The following is a 27883-nucleotide window of genomic DNA, read 5'->3' on the forward strand; positions in this document are numbered from 1 at the left end:
AGGTTATGATGGGGTATTTATTGCTTCTTGTATCGTTCTTGACGTGCGACAGATCGTTCCTCGAGGTCGCACGAGTGAACAGCCGTCAAGTCGTTTCGTCCGCTTATGAGCGCTAGACACGTGGCGAAGATGTTACTTGCGTTAGTCGGCGTGTGACACGCATCGGGCGGGGGAGTCGAAATAGGCGTCGATTTGACTCCTCCTTAAATGCTGTTGCCATGTGGCTCGGCTATAAAAAGAGGAGCGGAATCGACTTTCGCACTTTCGTCTGCCCAATTCATTTTCCTCTCCCACTCTCCCTTCGCTCTTCTCAGCTGTGTTTACGGTCTGTCATTCTTCCCCGTCTTGCCTTCTTTCTCCTTCTCAACTGTGTGCTTATCGTCTTTCCGGTGAGTCTTATCTTTTCCTTTTTTCTTTTCGACGTTCAGTGACTATGCATCCTTCAAATCCCCAAGGGGAGATATCTGGTGATGAAGGCGAAACAGAGTATTTTTTGGAATGTTTCGGAATCGCCTTTCTTACTGGCGGAGATGGCGATGAGTGCTAATGAGGCTTTCTAGCTCACTACTAGGATGTTCAGTAGGACTCTAGCGGAACGCTCTGCCCCAGAGGGCTCCTCTATCTTGAGACATGCCCCGGGCAGGCCTACCCCCTTTTTCCCAAGGAATGACTTAGAGGAAAAGGAGGAAGAATTAGGAACCTCTTAGTCGGCTCTTCCTAGGAGACTGATGGGGCCGAGTTTGGGGGAACCACTGAGTCGGTCCCCCTATGGAGATCGGCTCAATTTGTTGAGTCAGCAGCTGAAGAAGAAGAGGCTGCCGAGAGTGAGGAGGTCAAAGATGAACAAAAGGGGCCGATTCCCTCAGTTTTGACCGAGATGGACTTAAATAGGATCCGAATAGGGTATCATATCCCTGACTCAGTAATTCTTCAACTTTCGCTTCCGAATGAACTGTCCGACCATCCCCCTCATGGGATGGTCGTAATTTTTTAAGTCGCCATGCAATGTGGCTTGCGTCTACCGTTGCAATCTATTGTTCGAGATTTTCTTTCCCGGCTCAGAATTGCTCCCGGGCAAATAGTCCCGAATGGGTGGAGGAACTTGTTTGGATGTGCAGTGTTGTGGGCTGAGGCTGATCAGCCCCTACTGACTGTGGACGAGTTCCTCTATTTATACCAAGTTCGGCCGAATACTTCACAGCCCGGCTGGTATTTTTTGAGTGCTTGGCGGAACAAGGGTGGTTCTTTGATAATCGACCCTCCTACCTCTAATAAGTACTAGAGAGAGAGGTGGTTCTGAGCATGCGGTCGCTGGAAAACTGCCGAGCCTGGGCTGTTCGAATCTCTCGTTCCCCGGGTGTTCTCTAAAGCAGGTGACTTGGTAGGCCTTTTTCCTCGTCTTGTTTTGATAAACTCCTCTTGAGTTTAACTGAACGTCTTCTGTAGATATCTCTAAGAAAAAGCCGAAGCTAGCAGCCAACGCTTTAGCTCGGATCAGAGACCTGTGGACGTTGAGCCTGGAAGACAGGTCTTGGAAGTCCCTCTTATAGCCGGAACGTCTTCTTCTCTCGGGCCTGGACTCGTCTGTGACAGGTAACTTTGAATTACTCAGGCACATCCTTCTTAAATTTTTCTGATTCTGCGTTTTATCTGACACAAAAATGGCCGAAGCTCGACCCCTCCTAAGGCCGTTGAAGTTAAAGGCTCCCCCTATGTCAGTCCTTCTGTCGGATCCTCGGCCCCCAAAGAAGGCTAAGACTGCTCCATGGGTCGCGGAGCCTTCTGCCCCAGTCGCCACTAACTCGATCGTCCCGCCCGTCGTCGATCTTTCTGACCCCGAAGAGAGGGCGGAGGATGTTCCTGTCGAGTCCCGAGCGACTCTCGAGCCAGGACCGATTGTTGAACGAGTCTCCGGGCGAAGAGAGGAGCAAAGAGGGGAGAGTTCAAGGGAGGAGTCGGCTTCGCAGAAGTAATCCTCCTTCCGTCGGGCCATGGCAGATATGGTGCCTTAGGCTGTTTCTGTCGAGAGCGAAAGAGAATTCACTTCCATCTTCGAAGCTCCTGGGAGTCGAATATTCTCCCATGCTGCAAAGGTCTTGCTTCAGGTGGCATTTCAAATTTTTTCTCTAGCTTCTTGTTTCTTTTAACTTTAATTGGACTTAATGGTGTTTTTTATTATGCAGCTCACTCCTTGTCTACTGAGAGCCAGCGTAAACCTAACTGAGGCTGAGAAGGCTCAGAAAAATGTGGCGGACGTCGAAGCAGCTCAGAGACGGGCAGTAGAGGCAGAAGCTCAACTTGAGATCGCCTCGACTAGGATCGGCCGCTTGAATGGCGAGTTGAGCTTGACTCGGAAGGCGACTGAAGACGCTAGAGCTAAATGTGCTCGGATGACTCAGCTACTGAAAGGGACTACTTCACCTGGCTCATGACGCCTCCGAGGATAAGCTAATCCGGCTGAAGGCCGATACAAAAACGACGCTCGAGGTGGCCAAGAAAGAGGCGAGAGAGAAGGCCGTAAAAGACTTCCTTAAGTCTCTGGAATTCGAGGACGAGAGATATTGCATATACGCGAGCGGATACCAAGCTTGCATCCAAGTGGTGAAGCAATTTTTTCGCGACCTTGACCTCTCAAAATTTGAAGATAGGCCTCTCGAGAATCCAGCGACTGAAGCGGTTGAGCCTGACGATGTTGTGGGTGGTACTGGGGTCAAGCCTGAAGCGGCTCAGGTTCCAGAGGTCATTCTGAATGACCCTTGAGAGCCCCGTAGCTCGGTTTTTGGTACCATCATCGGCTCCATTTTTGGCACTTACACCAGCTCCGCTGGGAACTCGATTTTTGGTACCATCATCGGCTCCATTTGTGGCACTAACACCGGCTCTGGGCAAGCTCGAGGGATCCATCATCCATATGACGTGAAGCAGGGTCGGGATTTGCGTCAGAATCAGTCCGAAACAAAAACGTCCTCGTTTGTGGAGGAAGTAATGCAGGCCCGACCACCGGAACGTTTCCATCTTTCGCAAATTATGCCTTTCACGGGTAAAACCGACCCAACTGAGCACATCGAATGCTTCCAAACGTACATGGAACTACGTGATGCCTCGGACGCCGTGATGTGCCGGGCCTTCTCCGTAACCCGACTTTGGTTCAAACAGCTGAAACCAAAGTCCATCCGAACCTTCACAGAACTTAGTGACGCCTTCCTTACCAATTTTATTGGCGGGAAGAAGAAGTTGAAACCTCCAGCACATCTGAACAACATAGTCCAGAAGGAGGGAGAATTGTTGAAAGATTATATCAAACGATTTAACTTCGAATCGCTCTAAGTTTGGAAACATTCGGAAGAGACAACACTCAACTCCATCATGCAAGGTGTAAGGGATAAACCGTTTTTAGCATCCTTAGACAAGAATCCACCTAAAACTTTGGCAAAGTTCATGACTCGATCAGATAAATACGCAGACGTTGAAGAACTCGGAACTTGCGCGAGGCCATCTAGAACGCAAAAACCACGGCCAAAGGGTCGGCCAAAAATGAGGTTGACTTGGCCGGAGGGAAAAAGCGTAAGGACGACCGAGCGTGGGATGAACGCAAGTCAGGCAAATGACCCGACCAAATGTTTTCTACATACACCTCGCTTAACAAACCTTGAGAACATGTGTTGATGGAAATCAAAAGTGAAGGATTCGTAAGTTGGCCGAATAAGCTTCGGAGTAATCCAAATCGGTGGAATAAGGACAAGTATTGTCACTATCATCGCGATCACGGTCATAGTACAAGTGATTGTTATCACTTAAAGGAGGAGATCGAAAGGCTTATTCGAGAAGGCCGGCTCAAAGAACGTGTCGAGAGAATAGGAACAACGGAAGAACGATCGAGTGATAACCGATCTACGGAAGAAATCCGGACGATAGTCAAAGGACCCCTGTGCGGAGGCGACTCAAACAATGCCCGGAAAAACCACGCCAGAAGCCTCAACTGACCTGTGTCCAACATTCTGATCATAGATCGGCCTTCAAAAGAAAAGAAGAAGGAAAAGTATTGTATCTCGTTCACTGATGAAGATGTCTGAGGGATCCGTCATCCACATGACGATGCATTGGTCGTTACTCTGACCATTGCAAACCGAAGGGTGTTCCGCATTCTCGTCGACACAGGGTCATCGGATGACGTGTTATTCACTCAGGCGTTCGACAGGATGGGTGTTGAACAATCGGCGTTACGACCGGTTCGTACCCCATTGGTCGGATTCTCGAGAGGACGGATACTCCCGGAGGGGATCATTTCACTGCCGCTCACAACTGGGAATCGTCTGCACCAAGCAACAACAATGGTTGATTTCCTTATAGTCGACCAATCGTCCGTGTACAACGCTATACTCGGTCGACCTTCTCTGAGTATCCTCCAGGCTATCGTATCTACATACCACCTCTCCATAAAATTCCTGACTGAGTCGGGAGTAGGAGTCGTCAAAGGAGATCAGCAGGACGTGAGACGTTGATACATGACAGTTGTAAAAATACCCACCGAGAAAGCTCCAGTCGAAGTATCAATGATCGAGTCGCTAGACCACCGAGTCAAGACGCATGAACGAGGGCTGCCAGTTAAAGATCTTGTCTCAGTGCCCTTGGTCGAGACAAACGAGTCCAAAACAGTGCAAGTTGGCTTATCTCTGCCATCACTCTTGAGAGATAATTTGATAGCCCTGCTTCGATGATATATTGACGTATTTGCTTGGAGCCATGAAGATATTCAAGGAATCGACCCATCAGTAATCACTCACCGACTCAAACACGCCCTTAGCTCAAAAGCCCAACAGCCAAGCCCAACTATTAACAGCGCTAGAAAAGGCTAGTAATTCAAGTGATAGTATATGCCTCCAACAACTCAAGTGATGAGGTAGAGCACATGATCTGGACCATTTGTTTGGTGGGTCATACTATGGATTGACAAAATCATGAATTTCTCACCCTAGTCGTCTTATCTATAGCCTTAGAATAAAGGTTTGGAAAAGAATACTGGCGGTGGTCAGATCAATAGGAATTGGTCCACCACTAGGATGGTTATGATTGTTTGATGGATGTGCTTTGGGAGAGTGGACAGCAACAAATAAGAAAATTGGAAGAGATCTGATCAATGGTCTGGATCATGGACCACTTTCTCTCCTTTACATTAGGAGTGCAATGGACCTGATGATTAAAGTCCTTAGGTTTTATTTAGTGTTATTATACCGCTAATCTCACTTTCCCCAATACATGCCTCCAAATGTGTAGATGTGACATGTGTGGAACATATGAGCTAGCCATTCATCAGTTGGGACCCGCCATGTGGATGCCTTACCACCATAATCAAAAGGGTCTACTTATAAGTTAGGAGAGCAGATTGCATGTGCCCCAGGCACAGAGATATAGTGTGCCCGGTGCTGGGTGGGGCCAACAGCCCATCCAAACCGTATTCATATGGTTATTAACACTCAGATAAACTGCAGGAACAAATATCATCATGATACAAAGCTTGTGTCACCCCAGGCGTTCAATCTTTTATGTTTCATGTGGTATGGTCCACATGAGTTTTGGATATGCCTGATTTTTAGAATCATATCCTACTGTGTAGATGTGATGCCTTTTATTTTAAGAAAAGGGTTCCATGCACTTTTTTATTTCAGCTATTGACTGCCCTCATTTCTCCAATTTTAACCAATTTCGTGAATCACGGTCAAGAAACCTCTTGACCTTAAGTATTATAAGGTACATTGGCAAAGTTTCCCGATACTTATCTAACACGGCAACGAATTTAAGATGGGTGGGTCCAGACGGCCGGGAGAACCAGCCAAATTTGAGGCATTATTATTATCAATATCATCATCATCATCATTGGCATCTCACGGCTCCAGCCAATATGATAATTATTTGAGCCAGTCGTGTACTTAAAAAGGATTAATTGATAGACTTGACTGACGATCGCCACATTCTACAAACAAGTTTGCCCATTTGAATATCAGATGGGCAGATTCTATTAGGCAAGGCATATAACATTATCGTGATTGACTGATGAGTGACTTTGATGAACCTAATAAAGATGAGGGCCACTTATCAGGCCGTCACGACTTTTTCTATGCCTTGTTTCACAAACCAGGCCAAGATGTATCAAGATGTGAATGATTCATAGAAGTGAGTTAACCACATTCCGTGTGTGTGTGTGTGTGTGTGTGGGTCCTTTATTTGAGTCAAGGCAACTTCACCATCAGGATGATCTAGTGATGGCTCCTGTCTCACATGTGTGAATGTTTTCCACAGTTGCGTTGAGTGCTGAATGACAGTGCAATCCTTAGAAAAAGTGGATGCATGCGTGGGGTCCTTGCTCTTGCCACCAATGGTAGATTCACATAAGTTTCAACACTAGGTCAAGGGTTGGAGTACCCATGGGTGGGGAAATCCCACTGCCGTGTGAGTGTGTGGGGATGTGTACATGTGTGCGTGTGTAAATAAATATGCACACATGTGTGGGGATGTGTGTGCAAAATAAGTGCATGCTTGTCTGCACGCAGATCATCTTTTGCCCTTCAATTTTTATTTTTATTTTTTTGTTATTTACGGATTATCATGATGGACTCACATAAATAAGTTTATGGAATTGGTTTTGGTTTTTGTTTTTGCTTTGGCCAAGGAATGTATGCAATGGGCCCATCGACAGTTCCTAAATTCCACATTATGATGCACATCAGAGTGGGACCTACTTCCACTTATATCCATGATGTGATGTGGAAACTTTGTGTTAGATGTTTTACATGGATGCATGGGATGAATTAACTCGCCCTATTTCCTAATGCTGATGATCAACTAATTACATGAACAAGTCTCATTGGTAGTGACTACTTCCCATCTCTATCTTACAAATACTATTAATCCAATTATTATTATTATTATTTTTTTTTTTTTAAAAGCAGCACTTCCTAGTCAAATGTGCATCACAGCACATTTCTATGATTTTGACAACGGCCATTAGATGTGGGCCCCACACCCTCTAATTTCCAACTACTCTCAGAATTCCAAGCACAACAGTCTCAACAACTCACCAATAATTAAGCTGTTTACAATAAAATAGAAATTCTATACTGTTGCTATACATATGAGACACCCATGATGAGTGGACAACAACCATCACCAGGTCAAGCAAGAAACAACCATGACTGGGCCAGACAAGTGATTCCATTTAGTCATGCAAGAGGGTCCACGAGCTTTCTTTATATATATATATATATATATATATATATATATATATATATAAAATAAAATTATCCTTGGAAACCTTAATGAGCTTGTCCAGGCTGGGCTTATGAACTGTCATACGCGGTCCAAACCCAGCATCTTTGAGAGATGGGCTAAATTTATGTGTGGCTCAAAAGCCCAACAGAAAAGCTCAGACCATTAACACGTAATAGTATATGTCTCCAACAAGTGATGAGGATGGGTCATACTATGGATTGGCAAAATCATGAATTTCTCACCCTAGTCATCTTATCTATATCCTTAGAATAAAGGTTTGGAAAAGAATATTGGCAGCAGTCAGATCAATAGGAACAGGTCCACCACTAAGATGGTTATGATTGTTTGATAGATGTGCTCTGGGACAGTGAACAGCAACAAATAAGAAAGTTGGAAGAAATCAGATCAATGGTCTAGATCATGGACCACTTTCCCTCCTTTACATTAGGAGTGCAACGGACCTGATGATTAAGTACACAGGTTTTATTTAATGTTATTATACCGCTAATATGGCATTCGTGTGTATAGCCTAACCCAATACATGCCTCCAACTGTGTAGATGTGATCATGTGTGGAACATATAAGCCATTCATCTGTTGGGACCCGTCATGTGGATGACTTGCCACCAGAAGAATCAAGCGGGTCTACTTATTTATTAGGAGAGACGATTGCATGTGCCACGTACAGGCACGAAGATATAGATGTGCCCGGTACTATGTGGGGCCAACAGCCCATCCAAACCATACTCATATGGTTATTACCACTCAGATAAACTGCAAGAACAAATATCATCATGATACAAAGCTTCTATCACCCCAGGCGTTCAATCCTTTCTGTTTCATGTGGTTATGGCCCACATGAGTTTTGGATATGCCTGATTTTTAGAATCATATCTTACTGTGGTCTTTAAAAACAGAAGGATGGAGTGGATTTGTCATGGACATCTCTGTGGGCTCCACATAGCCTCAGGCACACCTATATCTCTGTACCCCAGGGCACATACAATTAGCTCTCATTAGTCAGGCCATACTGTAATAAACAAAACCACAGCTTTCAAAACGAGGGCAAATCCGTCCGCACAAAATGGACTTTTCCGGACGAGGCCCGATCTTCTGCCTCACGTGCTGTGTTAATGTTATGCAATTCTCTCTGTGTGGGGTCCACAGCATCGCGTGTATTCATTACGACCCACACATCACATGAGTCCGTCGGATGCCTCAAAAATAAAGATACCACACCACAGAAAACAATGGACATCTATGAAAAACTTTCAAATTCAAGATGTGATGGCTGGATCGGCATTATTTTTGGGGCTTCCTAATTTCTTGGTTGGGTTATCCTTTTGAATGGGTTGGATTCTCTATATTGTGGGTGTCCCAAGCAGAATTGTAGAATAATTTATTTTTTAATTATTATTAAACAAATTAACGTTTTGTAGTATCAGCATGAGAAAACGGAAGCCAGTTGCCTATGCCCCTCCGCACCCTTCGGAAGCTAGTGGGGCCCACCGAGATGTTGGTGAGAAATCCACTACTTTCATCGGTTTCTCCCGCTCATGTTAGACCATGATCCAAAAGTCAAGTGGACTAGATTACAGCAAACAGTGGGGATGGAATGCCCACCGTTGAAACATTCACCGGGCTACATAAATTTCGGATTAGGTTAATATTTATGCTTTCATTTGATCACAGTTAGAATTACTTTTTGAACGGTTTGGATGGTAGATGAACATCATGGTGGGCCTTAGCAACTTCTCAAATAGCTACCAAGAAGCATTAAATAAGCAAAGGTTTTGATAGGGGAGAAGATTGCATCCTGTCCCTGCCTGGACTCAGGCGTGGCAGGAGCTCTGTGAACCCACTTTGATATATGCATGCCTTCTTTGCCGGATAATTTTGCAAGCGGATTAGGACTAGCATACTGAGTAAACTCTGTGGGGCCCACTGTGATTTATGTATTTTATCCACTCCAACCATCCATTTTACTAGATAATTTTAGGGCTTGAGCCTACAAAATGGAGCATATTCAAAGACCACACTACAGAAAACAGTGTGAATTGAACATATACCATTGAAAAATTCTCAAGGGCCACATAAGTTTTGGATCTAGCTGACATTTGTGTTTTCCCTTCATCCATATATGTTTGATCCTATGAACAGGTTGGATGACAAATAAACATCGTTGTTGGCCTTCCGAAGGTTTCAAATGTGGAAATCATTATTCCCACCGCTTCTTGTGGTGTGGTCCAGTTGAGTTTGGATAATGTTTGATTTTGAGTTCAACCCATCAAATGAGATAAAAAAAAATTGGATGAACAGTGGATAAACTAGATACATTCTCTGTGGGCTCAATAGAGTTTACTTAGTACGATGAAAGCACACAGCAATCCAATTCCAGGTATGAACCGAAAAGCAAGGCAGATCCAAGACTCAAATGGATCTGAATGGACAAGACTGTGTAGCATCTATTGTCCGTCCGCTGCAAGTAAATAAGTCAGTATTCGATTTGGGTCAATGTGATTTTTGGCCTATTCTCCTTTCACAGGAGGGCTAGAAGTATAGATGGTTTGGATTGCGACGCAGTATGCCCCGTGTGCAGCTAATGAGCCGTTAGATAGTCGAAACAGACCAATTGTCTGGATTACAAAACCATGAGCGTCTAGACAGACCAATTGTCTGGATTAGAAAACCATAAGCGTCTAGACAGACCAATTTGTCTAGATTACAAAACCATGAGCCCATTTGGTAATCCATCAGTACAAAATTGCACCATCATCTTGAAGAAATGCTCTGGTGCTCCAACAGCACTATAAGTCTACTAGTTTCATTCGGATACTTGAAAAGTACAGTGCATTGATCTAGACTGTTTATTCAAGTCTAAATCACATTTGATTGGCTAATGTACAAATGGTACACCAATCCAGTACACATTGGGGTTGGAAACAGATTGGCTATAGAAAATAAGGCCAAATTAAGAATGGATTGGATCATCCAATAAGCATAGTTGTTGCATGGTAGCCCATGAAATGGACTATCCAAGTGAACTCAGGCAACTAGCTACACTATGAGTTAAGAAGTGGTGATTGGCCGAGTTTGTGCTAGATCAGGATTGGGCTGGGCCGGGCCGGGCCCAACATATAGACTTAAGGCCTTTGCCTAGACTGAGCCCAGCATTGGTCGAAGCCTAAGCGTGAAAAAAGATAGTTACGGGCTGTCAAACCCAACGCAACCCAACCCAACCCAAACTGGCCTATCACAAGGCCATTTAATGTCCTTACCAACTAAATGATGGTTTAAAAACTGCACGAAGCCCTACTCCCACCAGACAAACAAACGGACAGCTTCAACTGCACCAGAGCTGGGGTGCCTGCACAATGATGGGTGGAGTTTTCTGCCTCTGAACACAATCTGCATCCATTCACCCCTATATGAGAGAGCAAACTACAGCGAGAAGTTAGAGTTGGCGTTTCTCAATAGTAGGGAGAAGAGAAAGCAGAAGTGTAGGAAAAAGGTAGCAGCTGGCAGTGACTGATGTGATTGCAGAACAGAGGCCAAAACCGCCGCTAAAAGTTTTGCAGCGATCGGTTAAGCGCCGGTAAAGGTGGCGTTGATAAAGCATTTACCTGCAGTCAGGGACCTTTACCGGCTGTTGTGATGGACGCCCCTTAATCATCAGTTTTTGCTGCACTAGCAGAAAAACGGTCAAAGGCTATGGATAAAAACTGTTAAAGACATGAGGCTACAGTCATAGATCTGACTACAGATCAAATACATAGCAATAGAACTTATGGCTTCCAATAATCCGTAGCCATAGAGCAAAGCTTTCTCATCAAAAGTATAAAAATAAAAAATAAAAAGAAGAAAGGAAAAAAGAAAAGGTGATGTGGTCTCCTGCCCTACTAAGTAAAAAAAAAAAAAAATTGCTGCACCATGAATGAATGTTGTATCAAGAAACAAATAGGTTGCCATCCTTTGTTGCCTGATGCCATTTGCATGCTGCAACTCACCTACTGTAAAGCAGCATACATACCACCAATCTGGACTGTCCAAAACATGGGCCACATTGTTTTTGAAATGTTGCAACTCATCCACTGTTTGTGTGGCATTCAAGATACCAATCTGGACCATCCACATAATGGGCTCCTTTGTTGGCGAAGCAGTCTAAAATCATCCAACAGTAGCTGGCTGCAAAAGGCTCTTATCAAAGATGGAATCATATATTGGACCATAGATATCACAAGAGGGAAGCAAAATGTGGGATGGTACAAGTACCAACGGCCTTGAGGATTTTTAGTCACTTACTAGTAAGAAAAATATAATGATGCACCACATTCACATTGAGATAAAATAAATAAATAAATAAATAAATAAAATAAAAAATCAATGTAGTGCAAACATAATTTGTTCAGTATGGGACGAAGTATTACATAATTCTTGGTTTATGGCTTAGTGATTTGTAGCATCTAAGATTAACCCATCAACAAAGTAGATCACGCTCCCAACTTAAACTAATTTTAAAGGTTTTATAGTATAAAAAGTGTACAAATTTAAATGATTAGCAAGATGTGAGCCTTTGAACATAATGAAATTTCTGTGAATTGTGATAATGTTTTTCTTGGAAAATGGTTCTCCTACCTTTCAACAAAGAGGATCTGAAAAAATGGGTATGATTTGAGGAAACAAATAGAAAACTACTAGAGTTTTATGTCAAAGATGTTCCTGACAGTGTAAGAGGGAGTAGAAAAATATATGTAACTTCCTTATTTTGTCTCCAGAAAAGAATAATGTGAAGGAAAAAACATGGATTGGATTGCTTCTCTTGGTTTTGTATCTCGAGTCTTTCACTTGTCTCAACTTAACTTACCATTGCATAAGCTTAGCTTTGCAGGTTGTGTTCATAAAAAGAAAAAAGAAAAAAAGGAACCAAAGCCAAACATGATTAGATGGAGTAAACTGAAATGAACATAACAAGGAACTAGATTCAGTAGGCACTGAGTTTTCAGCAGATGGCTTGAAGATGGATAAAACAATGAGCCAGGGCTACATAATGAAGCTCATTACAATGTACATAGGACATACTGAATCTATCCAACTAAAGTTTGAAACGGCAATCACCATATCATCATTGCAAGACCAATGAGAAAACAATAGAGATTGGACATTGGAATAAAAATATGCCCATCCTCTTTTAGAACAATTAAAGAACCAAGATGGCATGGCAGTTGGAACAGTTATTTTAGCCTAATGCTGATTGTCTACAACCAGTCATAGGTAGTCAGCCTTTAACAGTGTCAAAGGTAGTCAGCCTAATGCTGCAAAAGAATTTGGTCAGCACCCAGCTGAGCATGACAGATAAAATACTCATCAATGTATTAACAGTAAGGTTCTAAAAGGCGATTATACGAGTGAAGCACTCAGCTGCTGCAAGGGAATGGAAACAAACCTGTTATTTGGGAGATTCTTCAAGGGAAGCACTCAGCTTAACAGTCAGTTCTAACCTACAAAACATATCTTAGCCATTAGCCACTGTTCCAGGTTATTCCATAGATACATATGCTCCAAATATCAATCTTATGGTAAAAGATGATTACAAACTTGTAAAAAAAAAAAAGTTCCACATGAATTTATATCCAAAAGAAAGAAAGAAAGACGACTTTTAGTTATCATGAAACACAATGGAACCACATGTTCCCACTTCCAGCATTCTGAAAACTTCCACATGATTTCATTAAGAAAATTTTAGATTTAACCAAGACTTGAAAAAAGGAAGGAAAAAAAATAAAAATCAATTTAGTCACAATTCAGTCGAGACTTGTTCAAGATTCAGTCCACTTGACTAGTCAAAACTCATAAAACTTGAAAAAGAAAACTTGATGAAACTCGACAAAACTTGAATCTGCTTGCAATGTCTCAAAAACAAGAAAACCCAAATAGGAAATAGAGATTAAAACATTACAAAGAACAAAAACCTCACTTAGAACCATAGATTTTCTATCAACTGTTTCATGTTTTATTTCTTCATCATCCAAACATCTCTTCCACTCCATGAAAAATTCTACTATCACCCAAATAAAGAACACTGAGTGAACTGCTATACTGATAACTAGTAGTATCATATCCATGAAAGCTTATGAGCATGCAAGAACCCAGTTTAAAGCAAGAGAGATGTTTTCAAAACAGCACAAAAAATCAAATGACTGCAAAAACCCAAGTCCCTAACATTAAGGAAAATGCTGTGAGCCTGTGATAATATCTGAATAAAACTTGTGGAAAAATAAGAACCCAATTCAAGTAAGAAAGAAATTCTGAATCAACTGTAGAAAAATCAGAAGATTAGAGAAACCCATGTCAGAAATATTAAGAAAACTTCTGTATATATAACCTTTACTCACATCTCCATCAAAGCTTATGTAAAAGCAAGATAAACTCAATCCAAATAAGACAGAAAAGACTCAGAAACTATAGGAGAAAAAAAAAATCAAAAGATTAAAGTGTAAATGGGTGTGGCATGCAATAAGAAAAACCAAAACAACCCAGGTTCAGTCCATTTACACCCAAGTGGCAACTTTGAGGAAATGAAACAGAACAGTCTTACTTTCAAATTTTAGTAGACCTAAAACCATAGGGTAGAGCAGTGGAGGTAGAGGTGGAGAAGTAAGGCAACGTGAAGTAGTAAAGTAGCTCATGATTCAAAGTTCTTCACATGATATGCCAACTTGGTCCGGACTAAATCAAGGGGATAAGTGACAAGAACTGCTGTTCCTCCAGCAACTGACAGTCAAATACACGAATCTTCACCTGTTTTTAGGCCTGGTTATGTTTGTGGTGGCTCCCACCCGATGAATGGCCCAGATCTCAGTAACATATGCCACATTGGCATGTGTTTTGCACAACCACCACTTGAAAAAAAAAAAAAAAAGCTTGAAAACCAATATAAAGAGGAACTTGCACTACATTGTGATCCTGATGTTGATTGTGGCCATGATGTTGGCAATGCCCTTTTTGATGTTGAAGAAGCTGATGATCAGATTGGTGAAGAGTGACCGGATCGGAAGTGCAATAAACACGGAAAAAATAGTCAGTTCCATTGTAAGATCACCCCAATTTGGTCTTTCTAAGGCCAGATGATGGTTGTTAAAATGATCGGCTTGACGATCCAATCTTGTTCCATTTGGCTGAGAGGATTATCATTGCTGCAACCAAATAATGCAAATTATTCGTGGAAACTGAGCATAAATAGCACATGGAATTAGAATCGCATTTGAACTGACATGTTAACGTTCTTCTTTTATTTCCCAAAGAAAGAAGATTTTGTGCAATATAAATTATTCATTGCAGTGTATATGGATTTTAACTTGAAACTAGCAAGCTCTGAAAGCATGGTAAAAGCTGTTCAAGGGAAAATAAAAGATTAGACAATGGCAAAAAGACACTGTTACCTTTTTCTGGTGATGATGATAAATTTTAGAAACACATTGCATAAGAGAAAATAGATACTTGTCTGAACAAGTAAGTTCATCCACATGATATTTGTAACAAAAGGTTTCCTGAGAAAACAGATAACAAACTGTTATTCATCAAAATTATAAAGAGCAAAGGCTGGGAATGATTAAAAACACAATCAATATCCTCATCCTAATATCATATAGGCTCAGAATCCTGCAAAATGCAACACATAGAAGGAAAATTTGTCAATCTACTTCCATGAAACAACAATTTTCATCTAGCGTAGAAAAGTGAATAAGATAACAATGATAAACAACTACAGTAGAAAAGTAAATAAGATAACAATGATAAGCACAATGATCAATGCAAGTCATGGTATAGAAACTAACAAAAAGAAAACCAAATTGAGGAATGGTGCAAAGTTCATGGACCAAAAAGATCACCAAAAAATGAATTTTGCATGGACCAAAAAGTTAGAGAAAGAAAAAAAAAAGAAAAAGAAAATAAATGAGAAAGAGCAAAACAAGCTTACCATCTCTAAAGAGTTACATTCCAACAGAGAAGCACAAGGATAGAAGCAGAATTGCCAAATCAGGTAACCATACTTGACCTGACCAATTCCAACCAGAGGGTCAGCCCAAGCCCAATCCAGCTTAAAGAGGACCTAACTGCAATTTTATATTCATGAAGAAGTAGCACACATTAGCAGTTAAAATTAGCTCACACTCCAAATCACCATTCATTGTGTTTCAGACCGTCAAACAATGATTGTTGATTTGTCGGGAAGTTGTCCCGTGCGGTCCCACTTTGCAATGTGGTGAAAACAAGCTGGCTGATTCCAGAATGTGACGAGACATGTTCAGAGTCAGTTCAAAGAACACAAGAGCTACAGATATTCTTATAGAATTCTCTAAATACAAACTATCTACTACATAGCTTGTAATGATACACATATCTGATAAATTACAACTTTTAGCTGTTCAGAAATCCAGATTGTCCAAATTGCTGACCCAATTGTGGATGAAGCTATACATCACTGTCAGATCTTGTGGGTTTGGTGGTATCATAGGTCCCCACAAAAGAAAAGAAAACTAAGGGAAAAGCGATATAGCTTTTGATTACTTGCTGTCACCAACAAATTCAGTGAAAACCATGTCATCTTCAATTAAAAAACAATCAGTTGGTAGCCACATATCAAGTTATGAGCTTACCTAGCAATATTAAGAGCAAATCTCAGAGCTTTAGAAGGCTGTAGACGTCCTTTCTTTTGAAGGTACAAATCTCCCTGAAATCCACCGAAGTACAAGAATCCATATGGTTTAATGACGTACATAAATGTTACCTAGACAATGCAGTCTTCAAAATAATATTTTGAAGTGATGCCATATGTATTATCAACATCGATGTAAACAAGTAAAATGTATGGCGAAACTGCAATAGAATGGAATTATGGGACAACTCAAAGAAATAAAAAATTTTAGATCACAAATCAACAACCAAACTTTTATAGCAGACGGCAGCAACCAAGTGTGCTATTAGAAAATTTCCATATGAATGCAAAGATGCTTACTTTTGGATGGTACTCTGAAACAATCATCATGGGTATATTCTGAGTAGCTGCTCCCACAAACTGAACCATATTAGGATGCCGAACCTTTTCTAACAATGTCTAACAATGTCAGCTCATTTTTGAAAGCATTTCTGTTCCCAAAAAAAAAAAAGGGGACATGAGAGGGGGGTGGAACTAATCAGTGCAGCCAAGTGACTCTGTGCATTTGGTTTATCAACAAATTGATAACAGATCAGAAACAATTGAAAAATAACAGAAACACACTAATTCAGTTGCACACCATATAGAACATGATTTGAGAAAGTGGAAACAACATAAAACATTTAAGTAATAATTTTTGAATGATAACTCAATGGTATTTCCCACCAAATTAGATTGATCAATCATGAAATTTCATGATGTTTCTTGTTGAAACCAGATACAGCATTAAGTAACAATTTTTGAATTGCAAACATCCAGTTTAATCTAGATGAAATAACAAAGAGAAATAATGTAATGAGGAAATAGCACTCAAATTGCAATTCTTGGAGACCCAACTTGAGAGTAACATAACTACAATTTCAAGTCCATACCTTCATATCAACACGATGCATAGTTCCTGGATCATGACAAGCAAAGTATTAGAGTGTGGCAACATATGCCGTCTTTAGCCTTTACAAAAATGAGCCATCTTATGCATCCTATATGTTTCTCCCATTTAGATAAGATCTCATCATTTAGATATATTTATCTCTGTTCCCTGAAGTAGAAGATAACTTTAAAACCTCTTGGGTATAACAAAATGAACTTTATTTATTGAAGATCAGTCAGGGTATGACTAGTTTATTATCCTTTAGTTATTTCATGTTATGAAATATTAATACATGTAACAACTAATTCTCTAAAATTGTTATGATTTTCTGCAATCCAGTTACCATATAAAGTTTGCTTTCACTGCTAATATCCTCACTTTTTTCCTCTTCTTCTCTCTGATTTTGCATTGCAGCTATTTGGCATTAAAACCTTCATGAAAAGCTTTTTACCATTTAAAGATGCTCATCTGCACCCATGGATAGAAAACATATTGGAAATCCTAAAGACCATAGTTTCTTTTGGAGAGATTTCAAAGGATACAAAATCAAGGTATTGTGAGTCTACTATCATGAATAACAATTTCACCTCTTGGCGATTTCCATCCTTGCTTTCATTTTACATTTGTAATTTGCATATGAATTATCTCTTGTTTTAAGTAGCTGGAAGTAGAATTATACCAGAGGACTTTCTCATCTTGCAGTACTGTGGACAAGACCCATCAAAGGCTCGCTTCAGTAAAAGTTGTCATGTGATTGCTGAAGTACATGGATAAAAAATACCAATTGATGTCTTTTATTTGACTTTAAGATCGTCAACATGAGCTTCTTTTTTTCATGCAGAAGTTTGTTGGAAATGATTGTTTACTTAGCATTGTATTCCCATTCTTAGTATTAAAATAAAATGTATTGATTGTTCCATTGCCTTTTGTCGTCTAAAACCAGATGATGTTTGCTTATACAGAGATTTTAATATCTTTCTTACTAATTGCAACTGACTTTATCTTGGTGTGCAGGATGTTTACCCACAAGCTAGGAAGCTATTCCTCAGCAAAGTACTCCAATATATAAAGGAAAGGCTTCTGGATGCAAAGTATGCTTGTGGCTTCTTATTCAACATAATTGGATCCCATCCACTTGAGTTTAAAGCGGTTAGTATTTGTTATAATTTATTCTATAAACCAATCACTTTGCAAAGTTTCTCTATTCTGCATTTCACTGAATGTTATGCCTTTTCTAGCCTGTATGAATGGGGATGAAGTTTCTTATACTAGCTAATGTATCTTTGCCAAATTGATTCCACAGGATAAACATAACCTAATGGAATTTGTTCAAATGTGTCACTGACTGAAGGCATGCAAACTTTCTATGCAACATGATATGAACTCGTCCTCCACTTATCTAGAAAATATTCTCACATATTTTTTCCTTGCACTTGCACATCATCCTTAATGTCCTAAGGTTGATGAATGCAAGGAGGTTCAAACATTTGAATCAATTTACTGGTGTCCTTACTCTTCTTTGTTGCATTTGTTGCTCTGTACAATTTACTTGTCTTTTAATTGCTCTAAATGAGGATTCTACATGGGATGGTGTCTTGATTGAATACAATCCAATATCCACTTACATTTAAATCTCTGTGTTTATAATTCTCTGTTCTGTGTATGCAACTTGGGAAAATTGTGCAGACATAGGTGTTGGGTGTCACATATTGATAGAAGTGTTTGAGCCCAATTTTCAATCACCATTATATATGCCAAAATACAAATGCCACAAAGGATTTCAGTATTTTACAGAAGTTGCTTTTGAGAACAAGAAATGGATTCTAGTGTTGAGTGAGCATCTGTGTGTTGGAATGCTTTCTGCATCCGTAATGCTTCGTCTCTTTTAGAAAAGCTTTCTACCTATAAAAAATAAATGAACTTAAAATTACAGATTTGCAGATATAGTTGTGCTTTTGATATAAAAGACATTGTATTGGTTCAATATTATATTCTCGAATATACTTAATAGTAATGCTTATACATGTCAATAGGTGATAGATTATACATGAGGGGGCTTCGTAACTTGTTGTTGTTGTTATCATTATTATTTTATTTGCCATCGTCGGTTATATTATTCTGGTTTGACTTCTGTTTTCTAGGATTTGGAAGGTTATCTTAAGAGACTACATGGTGTAAGATCATGTTCATTAGCTTTAATTGGCTTTGTCATAGAAACATTAACAGTTATATACAAGCTACTTACAATTGATACTATAAGTTCTTACAAGTATATATGCAGTTTGGGCATGCTGCCTTGTGTCCCTCATGATCTGTGTAAATCAAATATAACTTGCATATACATAAATAGGTCGTAAATTATATGCAAGGGTGCTGCATCAATTATTATTATAATTGTAAATAATGGCTTGTAAATAATTTCAAGGGTGCTTTTGTCTGTCATATTATTGATGTAGTCTTTGCAGATTTGGATGCTTTAAATATCTTCAAGAAATACATATTATGTTTAAGTTTCATATCACTAGCTTTAATTGGTTTTATTCATAAAACATTAGCTATTAAATACAAGCTACTTACATTTGGTACTGTGAATACTTACCATTATATGCATCTTAATCATTTGGTCGGAGTAGACTTCCCTTACTCTGCCTGAGGTAGGATTATGAATCTTACCCTTCTCGAAGATGCCAATTGACTGGCATGTGCTTGATCTGGATTGCTCATCTGCTGGGACCCATGGCCTTCATGCATGTGTCATGGCCCGATGACTAGGTCAGGGTGCTCATCTGGTAGGCCAACGGATTAAATAATTGACACTTAAGGTCATTATCCAGCGTATGTGTAGCACACCTAATGACCAGGTGAGCCATTTTATCTGTTCACACCAGTTACAAGGTGGGGCCCAAATGATGAATGGACTGATCTTGTACAGGTGGCAAATTGGCATGTGTTGGGGATTAGGAATAAAAAATCCAACTCACAAGTAGCCGTAAGAGTCAGGGTACATGGTTTTGAGAATGCAATTTCCATTATACATCTTGTACATTGTTGTCGCTACAGGTCAGACAAGGAGGAAAAAAGTTGGACACCCGGTGCCTCAAGGCGAAATAAGAATCCTTCTAAGAAGTACAAAAATCGTATACTGTGGGGTTTTTTACCCTTTCTTTAAAATCAAGTATTTTTCTTGCTTAGCGAATTCTGAAATTTGTGACATGCTTTCACCTTATAGATTCAGGAGGAAAACGACTACAAATAAAAAGGTAAAAGTAACCATAGTGGAATATAAAAAAGCAACATTGGTGTTGATGCTAGCAATTATGCTGAAAGAAGAGCTACCCCTGACTTATCAGATTCTCACCCCAACACCAGTCCCGAAGTTGATGAAGTTAATTCAGGTAAAGCTACTGCCACTTTCGAAATCAATGGTGTTTTCTAGTTCTCCTAGGGAAATGAAAAATACCCATAAGATGATAGTTTCATCCATTGGCTTATTGTTATCTGTAGTGGGAGCCAAATTCAATACATGCACTGCTGTCCTTACTCTTGCAAACTCACTGAGTGCCATCCGCTCTATGTTGTGGCTATGATATTTTGTTACATGCCCTTTAAATCCTCATATAGAAATGAACATAGTACTCTCCCCTGTAATAGGAGTGCAGCTGATAAATTTTCTTAAAACATTGATTTAGCTGCCTTTTAAAAAATTTATGAGTGGCACTAACATATCATTTTGTTCAAGGATTGAATGATTTAGATTATGGTCTTAAGATTCATACTAGTCAGGTCATGGTTGCAAATTGGATGAGTCAAATCAAATTCGGTAAGTCCATTGATCCAGTTGTTAACTTCATTTAATCAGTTTGGGTTTCAGTCATGGTGCATCCAAGAAGCAGTTAATTAATTGGATGGCCAGGATAAGGTGCATTGGCTAGATTAGTAAATATTGAATTTCCATGTGTAGTTCATTCATTATCAGTTGCATTTTGCTTATACTCCGGGAGGATTGGTTGGAAATAAGCTCAATTGTATTTTTATTCTGTCATGGACACCTTTATTTGAAATGTCTGACAACTGGGGGCTTTCTAAATTGAGCTTGGTGTGAAAGGATTGTCTCCACCTTTGAGTGTCACCATACAACTTAGGCCTAAAATTTGTTAGGACCTATCCTTAATATAAATGATGAATTATGCAGCATCCTGAGTATAAAAAAAAAAAATGTCTATGCTCCCATGTGGGTTCATTATTTGGTGATCCCCAGCTTTTGATATTAAGCTTCCACTATAAATGAGCAGTGCACTAGAAATTTCTTAGTTTTGGATGGTCCAAACCCTACAATTGGTAGCATGATATCTATGCAACTTGGGAGGCTTCTGGGCGATGGTACGTCCATTATGGGTCCCACATCATCATCAGAACGTGGTGGGATATAACAATGCCTCATGATGGGACTCACAGAACTTAGTGACTTCAACACACCAATCAGGTTGGTGGTGTGTGGCTTCCGGTCCTTGCCCGAGTGGTAGACTCCGAGGAGTTTCAACATGAGGTCATGGGTTCGAAACCCATAGGTGGTGAAATCCCACTACGGCGTGCATGGGTATGTGGCGGGTGCATGTGTTATAAAAATAAAAAATAAAAGAAGGTCAGTGGTGTGTGGTGCACCAGCCAATCCGCTTCCATTTTAGCTAGGACATGTGGCTCACCTAATGAGTGGGCCGCCCGACTTATGTGCCAGGAGGTGAGCACGCCAAGCTTGACTTAATAAATGGGTAAAAAAATCTCACACATACAATACTTTTGCACGTGTACGGCAAAGGACCCTTGGAAGGAGAGAGCAGATTAAGTGTAAGCAATTTGGTTTTGAGGACTAAATACTAGAACTTGACTTGCAAGTGGTGGTGGAATATGCTAAATAATTGAATAGGGCAATGCCTTGGACCCATTGGTACGTAATTAGCAAGGTTATATTTGAATTAGAAGCTATGAATTCATCCTTTTGTCATACAATCAAAGCAAACAATCCAGTTGCAGGTAGTATAGGTCTACTGTCATCCAGCATCAGCCTCTTGCTTTTCCTCTGCTTGGGCAGTCTCTATGCCCTGTTTATGTAGGTGTGCCTCATTCATGCTACTGGGTGTGGGTGATAGATTCTAATCTGTGGTCTAGCAATTTGTTGTGCTTATGATATGCTGTGTTTCCTGCATTGCTCTACCCTTATTGCCTCTAGAGTTGTTTGCTACCTTAAGTGACAATTAAAAATCTATGCGTTGGGTTGTTAGGTGACTTGTGCAAGATTCAGTTTTAAGCTTTTATGCAGCTTTATGATTTAAGTGTGGGTTCCAGAAGCATATGTCAGGCCAATCATCTATAAGGTGGGATTCATTACTGGTAGTACCGGTTGCAGACAGGTAATGCTGGTTATATATATCCAGAGGCAGTAGTCTTTACTTTCCGTTGATCCCTGCTTTCTTTGGATCCCTTTGGATTAGCTCCATCATGGTAGAGGTCCTGTGGGGCGAGGGGCCTGTTATGTCTCTGTTTCGATGCAAGCAAAGCTGTATGACTTCTTTTTATATTTATTTACTGCCAAACCATGGATGGGATGGTTAGAATTTTCTGATAAAATTGATTCTTTAGAACCCTAAGCAATAGATGATGGGCCTAATAGATGGATAGCTCACTGCTGAATAGGCCTACTTTCCCATAAATTATGTTGACTGTCCACTAAATAATTATTGTTCAGATGGTGTGAATCATCTGATTGGTGGGATTTTTACATGGTGGCCTAATAAATGTGTTCTGGACCTAATGCACAGCCCATATTGCTTGGTTAGACTGGCCAGGTGTCCTTTGCAAGTAGAAAACTGCATGCTATGGTGCCTTGAGAGTAGATGATGATTTCCACACTTCTTTTTGGCATCACAAACGTCCAACTCAAAAGTCACCACATAGTAACAAGTGATTACTCTTACACCCCACGTACATAGATGTGGGAAGGTGAAAGAACTGTGTGTGTGATGATCGATAAATGCAAAATATAAAAATATGCATAAAACACCACTCTGTCTGAATGTTTACTTAGCCCACATTTGTCTAGACCATTGGGAAAAAAAAAGACCACTGGCTAGGTAGGCTACATTGGTTAGATCATCCAGCTCATAGATTAAGTTATCTTGTTGCTGAGGTGGGCCAAAATTTGAAAACAAAGAGAGATGAGACATATATATATATATATATATATATATATATATATATATATATATATATATATATATATATATATATTTGTATTTGTATTTGTATTTGTATTTGTGTTTGTTTGCAGAAAGGTGGGAGCACACCACCTGTAATTTTATTGATTTGAAAATGGTTATGTACAGCATTTAGGTAGGTGCAAATACAAGAAACAACTGCCACATGGATCATATAAACCAAGAAAAATATACAAATTTACAAAAACGAGAAAACAACTAAAGCTTTTATTTTATTTTACTGTAGACATGAACTATACAAACATATTTACCCTAGCTCCAATCATCTCACCGTCGTTGCTATTTAGGAAACACCATGGAAGGAAAAATTAAGGAAAGCATTCCATCAACAAATATATAGAACTCTTTCCTTCCCTTCCTCCAAAGTGCTAGGGTCCATAAAAGAATCCCTAAACTTGCTCCGTATCCAACTCCAAATCCTATACACATTAATTCCCAATCATATTTCCTTTCGGACTGCAATGTTGACAGAGCGGACAGTGGTGTACTCTCTGCATCTTCGCATTTTTTTGATTGTGGAGGTCCACACAATCCTAAGTTCTCTTTGAATGATTCGCTGTTAAATGTAAGAAACTGCTGGCTTTGTGGTATTTTTCCCATGAGGAAATTCTGTGAGAGATTCAACACTGCAAGGAATGTTAGATCTGTTAGCTGCCAAGGGATCTCTCCAGACAATTTATTATGTGAGAGATCTAATGACTCTAGATCCCTTAAATTCTGAAGTGATGTTGGAATTCCGCCGGTTAAATCATTGTTGGACATATTGAGCACAATGAGGGACTTTAGATCCCCAGTTGATTTTGGGATATCTCCATGAAATTTGTTCACTGAGAGATCCACTACAGTAAAGGCCGTAAGGATCTTTACTAGTTCGATCTGCAGCCCTTTGATGACTAGAGACACTTTGTTTTGATAGTATATGGAACTTCCGTTTATCATTTTGCTAAGGACCAAAGTTTGGGATTTGTCCTCATCCATCATTGCCTTCCAACTCTTAAACATATTTGATGGCAAATTACCCTCAAAACTATTGAAAGAGAGGTCGAAAATTTGTAACAGAGGGAAAGGTTGATTTGTTAGAGGATGCCCAATGATGCCATGAAATTGGTTGGATCTCAAGACGAGAACACGCAACTGTGACAAAGCTTCCAACCATAAAGGGAAGGTGTCATGTATTTGACTGTTTGCAAGGTTTAATACCTCCAACATTTTGCAATTAGCCAAAGACCTTGGCACTTGGCCCTCTAATTGATTCCCACTGAGATCAAGCGTTTGTATGTTACATCCCTCTTTAAATGTCTGAAGTAATGTGCCATTGAAAGCATTTCCTTGAAGATTCAACACACTAAGGCTATCACCAATCTCACCCAAACATGGTGGAATCCGACCAATGAATTGATTGTGAGATAAATCGAGGACTGCTAGGGATGTTGCATTGCAAACTGATCGAGGGATTTCACCACCGAGGCTATTGTTTGAAACTGAAAAGAATAAGATGGAGGGTGGTGGGATAGGAAGTGAGTCTTCTAGCTTGTTGGAGCTAATGTCCAGAATGCTCAAGTCACTCAACGAAAGATGGGGAGATGGTTCTATTCCCCGTAGAACATTGTGAGAAAGATTTAAATAGTTTAAAGACCCATTGCCAATCTCCCATATCCATTTGGGTATTTCACCACTAATTTTATTGTTGGAAAGATCCAATTGCCACAACTGCTCTTGATTTCTCAAGAAATTTGGAAATGTGCTGATGTTGCAAGAACGTAACAACAAAAATTGAAACTGGGGGATGGAAACAAATGTGGAATTACCACTGCCATATTGGACTGACAAGTTGTTATCTGAAAGATCCAGAGAGTAAAGATTTTTGAGGTTTTGAAATAAGCCTAGCTCCACAACACCACTGAAATTATTGGAAGAAATGTCTAGGTCTTCAAGCTTGATAAGTTGAAAGATATATCTGGGTATCATCCCCTGCAATTTATTGGATGAAAGATAGAGGAACTCCAGCTGTGAAGAAGAGGCATTGTGAAACTCGCCAAGTTGACCACTAAGTTGGTTACCTGTGAGACCCAACCTCTGTAATGATGGGAGTGAAAGCAATGATGATGGAATGGTCCCATTAAGCAAATTATTCGCTAAGCTGATCACTTTGAGATTCAGAAGCTCATTTCCATATGAAGAAGGAATTGGGCCGCTCAATTTATTGGATGAAAGATACAGATATTGCAGTTTGGTAAGGTTCAAAAGTGAGGATGGTAATGATCCTGACAAGTTGCAATTGCTGAAGTCTAATTGAGTCAAGAATTTGAGATTATTGAGAGAATCTGGTAACTTTCCTGAAAATCCAGTGTATGAAAGGAACAATTGCTGTAGAGTATTGTTTTGAGGGAACTCTGGCAAATTGATAGCTACAAGTGGATTACCTGATATGTCGATGATTCGTAGGTTTGGCAGCTGGAAAACACTGTCAGGGAATTTTCCATGCAATCCACACTCTGTAAGGAGCAGGGACGTCAAGGAGGATAAGTTCCCTATGAAATTGGGGACTGCAGACGAGAGATTGTTTCCACTGAGGTCGAGTTCAGATAGGAAATGGAGCCGTGAAAGGGAAGAATAGATGGAGCTTGAAAGATCACATTCTTGTAAGATCAACTTGCGGAGACTCCCTGGGAAGCTGGGCACTGCTGAGGAGAGATTGTTTCCGCTGAGGTCGAGTTCAGATAAGAAATGAAGCTGTGAAAGGGACGAATAGATGGAAGCTGAAAGAAGACAATCTCGTAAGCTCAACTTGCGGAGAGTAGGGAGTGGCAAATCTAATGTCTGGCCCTGCTGCAGTAAGATGTGTACCCAGTCTAGATAGAGTTCACTCAGATTGGACAGGTTTTGGACGAGCGCTCCAATGCTTGGGTTTTCGAGTTTCAGGTAGTGAAATCCAGAACCATTGTAATATTGATTGTAAGAAAGATCGAGAGAAACCAAAGTGGTCAAGCGGGAGATTTCCAGTGGGATTTGGCCATAAAAGGATAAGTGAGAGAGGTTGAGATGGGTCAAATTGGTGAGCTGGTCAAACCCAGATGGGAATGGAGAGGGATCAAACTCATTGTAAGCGAGGTTGAGCCTCCGCAGGCTCCGAAGACGAAAGAGGCTTTCAAAATCAATCCGACCAGAGATATAGAACTCACTGAGGTCGAGGCTGATCACGTGACCAGTGGGTCCATCGCACGTGTTGCGTTCCCAATTGCAGCAATCGGTATTGTTTGAATTCCAAGAGGGGAGAGTAGAGAGGGTGGAGGCAGTGAAGTTAAAACCATGCTTGAGGTGTAGGATAGCAGAGAAGTGATGATGGTTGCATTGTTGGGTAGTGAGAAACAGAAGAGATGATAAAAAGACAGGAATGAGAAATGATGGGTTTTTAGAAGAAGAGAGGAGAGCCATTAGGTAATAGAGGTTGGGATGTGTAGGAATAGAAAGCGTGAGGTTTATTTATAGACGGAAAGTGAAGAGGTTTTACTAGTGTTAAGACTCGTTCGTGTGAAATACGAGAGCCGCTCATAGGAGTAGTCATCAAAGAAAGAAAAAGAGTCATGGGAATTTACATGGAAACGGATTGGCCACTATCCCTGCCACCGATCCGGTGGCTGGTGGTCGGTACTCTGTCGCCCCACCAAAATGTATGTGTTTCATCCATTCAGTTCATCCACTTTTAAAGATCATTTCAGGGCTTGATTCAAAAAAGAGGGATATAAATCTTAGGTGGACGATGCCACAGGAAAGTAATAATGATTGGATATCCACTGCTAAAATCCTCTTAAGACCCACTGTACTGTTTATTTGACATCCAATCTGTTGATTAGGTCATACAGACCCAAATGAAGGAACAAACAAAGATCAGATTGATCCAAAACTTTTATGGCCTCCAAAAAGTTTTTAATGATCGATGTTCATTCAACAAGGTTTCCTGTAATGTGATCCATTTGAGATTGATATATACCTTTTTTTGGTCTCATACAATAAAATGATCTAGAAATATAAATGGACGGCATAGATGAAACAAATACATTATCGTGAGGCCCACGTAGCACCGACCACCAGCCATTGGGTGCTGGCAGGGGAGTTGCCAATCCGTTTCCTATTTACATACACAGTGGATTGGCTGCTGTACCACACACCACCGACCTGGCTGGTATATTTACGTCACCAAGTTACGTGGGTCCATGAGGTATGTGTTATATCCAAACCGTCCGTCCAGTTGGCATGCTCTTCGAAATGCCTGAGAGGCAAAATTAAAGAGATCCAAGGACTAGGTGGACCACACTGCATGGCATAAGTTTTGGATCAATATGATATTTGTTTTTCCTCTTCATCCAGGTCGTTTGACCTTATGAACAGATTGGATTAAAAATAAACGTTAGGGTGGGCACTCTGAATGTTTTAATGGTGAAAATTATTATTCCATTGCTATTTGTGGTGTGATCCACTCGAGCTTCGGATATGACTTATGTTTGGGCTCATTCATTAAAATGATTTTGCCAAATAGGTGACCGGTGTGGATATAATAAATACATCATTGTGAAGCCCATGTAACTTTGATCTCATTTGAACCGTTAATACAACTCTGGAGCTCCGCGAGCGTCAGCGGGACACGGATTTCCTGCCAAAACCTTTAGCAGGAAGTTCCTGCGCTGGGATGCCAAGTGGGGCCCACCGTGATGTTGTTTATGAGAAATCCACACCGTGCATCCATTTTGAAAGATCATTT

General features: G+C 40.3%; 1 protein-coding gene and 1 long non-coding RNA gene across 2 annotated transcripts; one reads left to right on the forward strand and one right to left on the reverse strand.

Moving 5' to 3' along the window:
* The first annotated feature begins 17869 nt into the window (after positions 1 to 17869).
* Positions 17870 to 20645, forward strand: LOC131256488 (uncharacterized). Its single transcript, XR_009176841.1, has 3 exons — positions 17870 to 18001; positions 19913 to 19978; positions 20082 to 20645. It is a non-coding gene; the product is annotated as an uncharacterized LOC131256488 (long non-coding RNA).
* A 2758-nt stretch (positions 20646 to 23403) lies between these two features.
* Positions 23404 to 26559, reverse strand: LOC131255186 (receptor-like protein 7). The gene has a single exon (XM_058255883.1). It carries the CDS (start codon positions 26557 to 26559, stop codon positions 23404 to 23406), a length of 3156 nt encoding a protein of 1051 aa, XP_058111866.1.
* Positions 26560 to 27883: the final 1324 nt, after the last annotated feature.

The sequence above is a fragment of the Magnolia sinica genome, chromosome 9, assembly GCF_029962835.1.
Source record: "Magnolia sinica isolate HGM2019 chromosome 9, MsV1, whole genome shotgun sequence".
Classification (NCBI taxonomy): domain Eukaryota; kingdom Viridiplantae; phylum Streptophyta; class Magnoliopsida; order Magnoliales; family Magnoliaceae; genus Magnolia; species Magnolia sinica.